Genomic DNA, 9,527 nt, shown 5'->3' on the forward strand with positions numbered 1-9,527 from the left:
AATCTTCAGCAGGTTCTCAAAAACATTCACATCCATGTGATGGTGTCTCAGCGACACACCGCAAGTGATGTTTACTACGTTATTTGTTATCTAGGTCACTGGAACAAATCGGCGCACATGCAACTGACATGCGTGTTCACAGAAATATATATTTCAATTATACTTGAATGCATTTTGGATTATTAAAACTATAGTCGATCAGAGCAAGTATTTCATGAAACACACTTTCATGTACGTGTCCCTGAATGCAGATGCTAATTCGATTCGTGTCACTCACCTGCCTGTTGCCCTGCTAGGAGATTAGTCCCGTTTAATTTCACAGATGCAAAAGATCTGGATAAGAGTGATTATGTGAAAGACAAATAAGCTGGGCTCTAGTGTGTATATATATGTGTCACTTGTGGATTTTGTAGCGCTGATGAAGATGGGACAGGCTGCAACCTTACCCTGCAGAAAAGGTGGTACATATGTCACTGAGCTTTATGAATGGTTCAGGTAAGTTTGCTCAATGTAAACTAGACTGTCAACTGGCATTTGATTATAAAATGGCATACGTTAATGTGATTTGTTGTTATCTAGACATTTATTTGCAAAATAAACACCATTTGTTCCAGAGCCTTTTATATACTCTCTCTGTAAAATATGTCAGGATGGGTCATGCCAAATAATGCCAAATGTTTTTTTTTAAGGCCTTTACATAATCGTGTAAAAATGAACTCTTTCACCATAAGTAGGTTATCTGTTTTTGCTTAACCCAGAGGGGCTTTTGTCTTGACATTTTACTTTATTCTGGAACATTCTATGTTGTAAACAATAGTTTTATGTTGTATTGTATATTTAATGTGTAATTTAGCTGTGTTTATAAGGCATGCTGTAAATTATGTTTATAGAGCACAGTTTCTTAATTTGGATATTGTACCTTTATTCATTACCCTGGATCCTGTATACTCACTTAACTCCTCTACAATGTCATTTTCAATATCTGACAGTAAATATCGTTGCAATAGATAACAAAACATCTTGCCATGTAGCATTTTTAATGATTGTACAATAAACTTTTTGAAAGGGCTTGTTACTTAAAAACAAGTATAATGTTTAAATTAGACAAAATTGCTCACTGGTTTGGTTAAACATGTCTATAAATGTGTTAAACTTTACCCGTAGTTGATCTTCTAGGGCACCTTGACCTTAAAAAAAATATATATATATATATAACTGGAAAATATTTACCTGTAGTTGATCTTCTAGGGCACCTTGACCTTTAAAAAAAAGATATATATGACTGGAAAATATAATGCAATATATAAAAAAAAGATTTCCATAATGAAACCGCATTTACTTTTGTCAATGTACAATTTGGTCAGCAGCAATTCCTGTTCACATATAATACATTACCAATGTATTCCTTATATTTATTTCTATATTAAACGATTTAATGAGAAAAATATACAGGAAAATATATTTTCCTTGCGAAAGGGATGCCATCCAGAGATTGTACTAAATATTTATAAGTTGCCAGGTGTGGCTTAAATATGGCAATAAAACAATTGATTTTATTAGCCTACAGCTACACTTTAATACTTTCAGATTAATTAATAGCTGTATAAAAAAAATAACTTTCACTATCCACTTCTATGTTCATTCCAAGGTTATTTTAGTTAAAATTTTGAAAAAATTTCTGTTCATTGAAATCAAATCAAATATTGGCCTAAAAAGTATTGGAAAAACTTACACTAAACGAAAAATATAAATGTTGCCTCAGAAATAAACTGAAATAAGTTTAAAGCACTAAAATTATAATAGTGAACAAAACTAAAATAAAACTGAAATAAAAAAATATCTTACATAGCAACATAAAAAAAGACAAAAATTAACATAAAAACGAAAAAACTAAAAACAAAAGCTAATATAATAAAACTAAACTAATAACAAAACAAAACTACATTAACTCTGGTTCGTTCCATGTCTGCCAGGAAATTCCTGAACGAGTGTCCCAGTGGATTGATCACCCTTCACGAGTTCAGACGTCACTTCTGTAATGGCACCGTGGGAAAAGAGTCTGCGGAGTATGCCGAACAGATCTTCCGCACGATAGATAACAATGGGGTATTACGTTAAGAGCTCAAAAACTAGATTCAGCTTTGTCACCTGACTTGACATGTGATGTGTTAAGCCTGGTGTTTCTTCCACTGGTTTTGCAAAACTTCACGCAAGACAAGTTCTATCGGTGGGATAGAAATAAGGTTAGGCCTATTTGATAACATTAGTAGGCCTGTTTGATACCATTAGGCCTAGATACAATAGATAACAACTAACAATGGGCAAAATGTTTGTTCAGCTTTTTTTTTTTTTTTGGAAATGTTAGCAAGTTCATTGTGCATTATTGATTCATATTAAGTTACAACTTTCAATTTTAAAAAAAGGACATTGTAAAATTAACATGAACTACGATTAATAAATAATGTAGAAGTATTGTTTATCGTTATTACATGCTACTGCATAATGTTAATAAATACCACAACCTTACCAAAGCATCTGCCAAAATTTCGACAGCAATATTTATTTAGTGGTCTCAGTATGTGTATTAGGCCTTATAACATGTTTGTGTCATCTAAAAGGATGGAGTTGTAGACTTCAGAGAGTATGTGACTGCCATCAGCATGCTGATTGAGGGTTCGACGATGGAGAAGCTTCGCTGGTCCTTCAAACTCTATGACAAAGACAAAGATGGAGCCATAACACGGTCAGAGATGCTAGAAATCATGCAGGTAGGTAATTGTCTTATGAACTATACTTGCTATTCATTTTTGTATGACATTTTATATAAATTGATGACAAGTATTAGGATGTGAAAAAAAATATTTCATTGTTCCACTAGAGGGCAGTATATAATTGCAAGTTCATGCTTGTTCTTAGGCCGTGTACAAAATGAGTGTAGCAGCATCACTGACCAAACCTGATCCACTGACTGCTGAAGAGTGCACCAATAGGATATTTCAAAGGCTGGATAAAGACAACAATGGTAAAGTTGTATCACATTGCACTTTCAATTGCACAGATAATTTCAAGCACCTTTGGGCATATTTCCCTGCTGAAAACAACACAAATTCTAACTTTGTTCATTACAAATACCGTCATGAACCAACATCTGTTTACCATTAAACACATCTTTATCTTATGTTTGGGCCTTATTCTAGTGGAATTAAATGATTTAGTGATATACAAGTTGCTTAAAGGTGTTCCTATCTCCCAGATAATATCCCACCAACAGAAGCCTAAACGGTATCCATAGAGACCAAAACAGGCCATTAGAGTCTCCAAAAGAGTCAATACAATTGCTATGAAAAGCATATTTTCAACATGTGACATTTCACAGGAAAAGACCACTGACCTATTTTTCTTTATTCTTCTATTTTATAGCCGTGATCAGTCAAGAGGAATTCATTGAAGGGGCATTGAATGATGAATGGATCAGAGAGATGCTGGAGTGTGATCCAAACACAGTGAAGATGGAGAGGCCTGTGACAGGACACACGGTGCTCTAAGCTATAGGTTTCTTTTAAATAAAGCTTAAATGAAACTGTATGTACAGCTAAGATTGTACAGGCTCCATGTGGCCTGTACTTCATGTACAATGAACAATTGTGTTCGGCTTTTCTCACAATAGACACAAAGCCAAAATATTTCTGTTTGGGCAAATTGCATTTGCAGTTTTTCAAATTCTAACAGCTGGTGACAGCTATGCAACTGACAGTTTTGACCAAGAAATACCTTTGGTGGGTACAGAGACCATACACAGGAAAAGACCACTCACCTATTTTTCTTTATCCTTCATTTTTTATAGCCGTGAACAGTCAAGAGGAATTCATTGAAGGGGCATTGAATGATGAATGGATCAGAGAGATGCTGGAGTGGTTTCTTTTAAATAAAGCACAAATGAAGCTGTATGTACAGCTAAGATTCTGAAAAGCTTATCAGTTAAGCTACAAAAGTGGGAACCAAATAGTGTTCAGTCTGGCCACTTTAGGACATGTATGTTCTCCTAAATCTGATCATTGTTGACTAAACACACTAAAATAATAGGGTTCTTGCCCAAGTTTAGGCATGAAGCAAAAGTTATAAACAAGAAAAGAGGGTACTTTTATGTTAGGCTGCATATTATGTAGAGAAACAAACGTATTAAGTCATCATGCAGCAGGCTCCATGTGGCCTGTACTTCATGTACAATGAACAATTGTGTTCTGCTTTTCTCACAATAGACACAAAGCCAAAATATTTCTGTTTGGTCAAATTGCATTTGGCGTTTTTCTTACAGCTGGTGGCAGCTATGCAACTGACAGTTTTGACCAAGAAATACCTTCGGTGGGTAAAGAGACCATACTGGAAACAATATAAAAATGTTTAGGTTTCCATTACAAATGCCACAATCAGCTGTCTACCATTAAATCATTACAAAATTCCTAGAGTGTTTATTGAGTCTTAGTACAGAGAACATCCCACCAACAAAACCCACAGCATACCTTCCATTAAAACCAATACAATTCTCAAATTCCCATTATANAATATTATGTAGTTTGTGACTTTATAGTCTGATGATTTACCTTTTATTTTTAAGAGTGAACTGTACAAGCTGTGCCATATCTGCAGGCCGGTCCCATAAAGGGGTCATTTTTTCATTTGAATCTGCATTTCATGCATCTCTCCATAATGTTTTGGTTTTGAATGTGACTGTTCTGTTTGGAGTGTCATTCTTTATTTGCACTTGGCAGACATCAAGTACTGTACTGTAGGTTAGAACCACAGACCTTGTCTTCTCGCACTCTTGTCCTCATTCCAGTCTCAATTTGTGCAGCCTAAACAATGTCTTGATTTTTATGTTGTTCCAGTAATATGCATGCATGCCTTTTTGTGTACCCTTTGCTTTCTCTTCGTCACTCTTGTTTGTTACCTGAAGGTATCGGATAAAGGTTTTTGCCTTATAAGACAGACAAAGACTTGTTCTTTTTTTCTAGTTTGTTTCTGTCTGTCTTGAGTGTGTGATGAGAGAATCTGAAGACTGTTCATCTACTGGGTTTAGTCAGTTAATGGTTTATCGTGTTTGGGGAGCAGCCGTTGGGTTAAGCCGCAGATCTGCATGACCCCCTTTGTTTTCTGCTTGTGTCCTCCCCCCGTTTGTTATTGAGCATCTGTATGACGCCATCGCTGCTGCTGTCTACAAGTCTGGTTTGTAGCAGATAATCTGTCTCTACGGACCGACATGTAAAAAGAATCTTAAATAAACAACAACATTAGTTTCTTGTAAATGTGTCTTTCTTGTGTATGACAAATCTGGACTATCGCAATATTTGCAGAATGTTTGCATGGTTTTATTTTCCCTCATGTGGTTCAAAATCTGTATGACACTTTCTTCTGTGAAACACGCAAGATATTTTTTATAAGTTTCTCAGTGCGATTTGGTTACCAACGTTCTTCAAAATATATTTTGTGTTCAGCAGAAGTAAGTCATACAGGTTGAAAGGACATGAGGGAGAGTAAATGATGGAAGAGTTTTAATTTTTGGGTGAATTATCTCTTACCCAGAACTAGAAAAGCTTAACCAAAGTGGTTAAGTTGAGAGCAATGCGGACTAAGATGCTGATGAATCTAGATAACCAATCTTCAGCAGGTTCTCAAAAACATTCACATCCATGTGATGGTGTCTCAGCGACACACCGCAAGTGATGTTTACTACGTTATTTGTTATCTAGGTCACTGGAACAAATCGGCGCACATGCAACTGACATGCGTGTTCACAGAAATATATATTTCAATTATACTTGAATGCATTTTGGATTATTAAAACTATAGTCGATCAGAGCAAGTATTTCATGAAACACACTTTCATGTACGTGTCCCTGAATGCAGATGCTAATTCGATTCGTGTCACTCACCTGCCTGTTGCCCTGCTAGGAGATTAGTCCCGTTTAATTTCACAGATGCAAAAGATCTGGTTAAGAGTGATTATGTGAAAGACAAATAAGCTGGGCTCTAGTGTGTATATGTGTGTCACTTGTGGATTTTGTAGCGCTGATGAAGATGGGACAGGCTGCAACCTTACCCTGCAGAAAAGGTGGTACATATGTCACTGAGCTTTATGAATGGTTCAGGTAAGTTTGCTCAATGTAAACTAGACTGTCAACTGGCATTTGATTATAAAATGGCATACGTTAATGTGATTTGTTGTTATCTAGACATTTATTTGCAAAATAAACACCATTTGTTCCAGAGCCTTTTATATACTCTCTCTGTAAAATATGTCAGGATGGGTCATGCCAAATAATGCCAAATGTTTTTTTTTAAGGCCTTTACATAATCTTGTAAAAATGAACTCTTTCACCATAAGTAGGTTATCTGTTTTTGCTTAACCCAGAGGGGCTTTTGTCTTGACATTTTACTTTATTCTGGAACATTCTATGTTGTAAACAATAGTTTTATGTTGTATTGTATTTTTAATGTGTAATTTAGCTGTGTTTATAAGGCATGCTGTAAATTATGTTTATAGAGCACAGTTTCTTAATTTGGATATTGTACCTTTATTCATTACCCTGGATCCTGTATACTCACTTAACTCCTCTACAATGTCATTTTCAATATCTGACAGTAAATATCGTTGCAATAGATAACAAAACATCTTGCCATGTAGCATTTTTAATGATTGTACAATATACTTTTTGAAAGGGCTTGTTACTTAAAAACAAGTATAATGTTTAAATTAGACAAAATTGCTCACTGGTTTGGTTAAACATGTCTATAAATGTGTTAAACTTTACCCGTAGTTGATCTTCTAGGGCACCTTGACCTTAAAAAATATATATATAACTGGAAAATATTTACCTGTAGTTGATCTTCTAGGGCACCTTGACCTTTAAAAAAAGATATATATAACTGGAAAATATAATGCAATATATTAAAAATAGATTTCCATAATGAAACCGCATGTACTTTTGTCAATGTACAATTTGGTCAGCAGCAATTCCTGTTCACATATAATACATTACCAATGTATTCCTTATATTTATTTCTATATTAAACGATTTAATGAGAAAAATATACAGGAAAATATATTTTCCTTGCGAAAGGGATGCCATCCAGAGATTGTACTAAATATTTATAAGTTGCCAGGTGTAGGCTTAAATATGGCAATAAAACAATTGATTTTATTAGCCTACAGCTACACTTTAATACTTTCAGATGAATTAATAGCTGTTCATATACTGTAGGCCTATATAAAAAATAACTTTCACTATCCACTTCTATGTTCATTCCAAGGTTATTTTAGTTAAAATTTTGAAAACATTTCTGTTCATTGAAATCAAATCAAATATTGGCCTAAAAAGTATTGGAAAAACTTACACTAAACGAAAAATATAAATGTTGCCTCAGAAATAAACTGAAATAAGTTTAAAGCACTAAAATTATAATAGTGAACAAAACTTAAATAAAACTGAAATAAAAAAATATCTTACATAGCAACATAAAAAAAGACAAAAATTAACATAAAAACGAAAAATCTAAAAACAAAAGCTAATATAATAAAACTAAACTAAAAACAAAACAAAACTACATTAACTCTGGTTCGTTCCATGTCTGCCAGGAAATTCCTGAACGAGTGTCCCAGTGGATTGATCACCCTTCACGAGTTCAGACGTCACTTCTGTAATGGCACCGTGGGAAAAGAGTCTGCGGAGTATGCCGATCAGATCTTCCGCACGATAGATAACAATGGGGTATTACGTTATGAGCTCAAAAACTAGATTCAGCTTTGTCACCTGACTTGACATGTGATGTGTTAAGCCTGGTGTTTCTTCCACTGGTTTTGCAAAACTTCACGCAAGACAAGTTCTATCGGTGGGATAGAAATAAGGTTAGGCCTATTTGATAACATTAGTAGGCCTGTTTGATACCATTAGGCCTAGATACAATAGATAACAACTAACAATGGGCAAAATGTTTGTTCAGCTTTTTTTTTTTTTTTGGAAATGTTAGCAAGTTCATTGTGCATTATTGATTCATATTAAGTTACAACTTTCAATTTTAAAAAAAGGACATTGTAAAATTAACATGAACTACGATTAATAAATAATGTAGAAGTATTGTTTATCGTTATTACATGCTACTGCATAATGTTAATAAATACCACAACCTTACCAAAGCATCTGCCAAAATTTCGACAGCAATATTTATTTAGTGGTCTCAGTATGTGTATTAGGCCTTATAACATGTTTGTGTCATCTAAAAGGATGGAGTTGTAGACTTCAGAGAGTATGTGACTGCCATCAGCATGCTGATTGAGGGTTCGACGATGGAGAAGCTTCGCTGGTCCTTCAAACTCTATGACAAAGACAAAGATGGAGCCATAACACGGTCAGAGATGCTTGAAATCATGCAGGTAGGTAATTGTCTTATGAACTATACTTGCTATTCATTTTTGTATGACATTTTATATAAATTGATGACAAGTATTTGGATGTGAAAAAAAATATTTCATTGTTCCACTAGAGGGCAGTATATAATTGCAAGTTCATGCTTGTTCTTAGGCCGTGTACAAAATGAGTGTAGCAGCATCACTGACCAAACCTGATCCACTGACTGCTGAAGAGTGCACCAATAGGATATTTCAAAGGCTGGATAAAGACAACAATGGTAAAGTTGTATCACATTGCACTTTCAATTGCACAGATAATTTCAAGCACCTTTGGGCATATTTCCCTGCTGAAAACAACACAAATTCTAACTTTGTTCATTACAAATACCGTCATGAACCAACATCTGTTTACCATTAAACACATCTTTATCTTATGTTTGGGCCTTATTCTAGTGGAATTAAATGATTTAGTGATATACAAGTTGCTTAAAGGTGTTCCTATCTCCCAGATAATATCCCACCAACAGAAGCCTAAACGGTATCCATAGAGACCAAAACAGGCCATTAGAGTCTCCAAAAGAGTCAATACAATTGCTATGAAAAGCATATTTTCAACATGTGACATTTCACAGGAAAAGACCACTGACCTATTTTTCTTTATTCTTCTATTTTATAGCCGTGATCAGTCAAGAGGAATTCATTGAAGGGGCATTGAATGATGAATGGATCAGAGAGATGCTGGAGTGTGATCCAAACACAGTGAAGATGGAGAGGCCTGTGACAGGACACACGGTGCTCTAAGCTATAGGTTTCTTTTAAATAAAGCTTAAATGAAACTGTATGTACAGCTAAGATTGTACAGGCTCCATGTGGCCTGTACTTCATGTACAATGAACAATTGTGTTCGGCTTTTCTCACAATAGACACAAAGCCAAAATTTTTCTGTTTGGGCAAATTGCATTTGCAGTTTTTCAAATTCTAACAGCTGGTGACAGCTATGCAACTGACAGTTTTGACCAAGAAATACCTTTGGTGGGTACAGAGACCATACACAGGAAAAGACCACTCACCTATTTTTCTTTATCCTTCATTTTTTATAGCCGTGAACAGTCAAGAGGAATTC

The 9,527-nt window shown here is 34.9% G+C and overlaps 2 protein-coding genes across 2 annotated transcripts; both read left to right on the plus strand.

The window, feature by feature from the left end:
- Positions 1–317: 317 nt before the first annotated feature.
- LOC130563269 (guanylyl cyclase inhibitory protein-like) lies at positions 318–3,545 on the plus strand. Its single transcript, XM_057348709.1, has 5 exons — positions 318–495; positions 1,974–2,106; positions 2,619–2,768; positions 2,917–3,022; positions 3,421–3,545. The coding sequence occupies exons 1-5, from the start codon at positions 419–421 to the stop codon at positions 3,543–3,545; spliced, it is 591 nt and encodes a 196-aa protein (XP_057204692.1). The 5' UTR covers positions 318–418.
- Positions 3,546–6,075: 2,530 nt separating this feature from the next.
- On the plus strand, positions 6,076–9,205 carry LOC130563285 (guanylyl cyclase inhibitory protein-like). Its single transcript, XM_057348730.1, has 5 exons — positions 6,076–6,146; positions 7,634–7,766; positions 8,279–8,428; positions 8,577–8,682; positions 9,081–9,205. The coding sequence occupies exons 1-5, from the start codon at positions 6,076–6,078 to the stop codon at positions 9,203–9,205; spliced, it is 585 nt and encodes a 194-aa protein (XP_057204713.1).
- The last annotated feature ends 322 nt before the right edge of the window (positions 9,206–9,527 follow it).

Source organism: Triplophysa rosa, linkage group LG12, assembly GCF_024868665.1.
Source record: "Triplophysa rosa linkage group LG12, Trosa_1v2, whole genome shotgun sequence".
Classification (NCBI taxonomy): Eukaryota; Metazoa; Chordata; class Actinopteri; order Cypriniformes; family Nemacheilidae; genus Triplophysa; species Triplophysa rosa.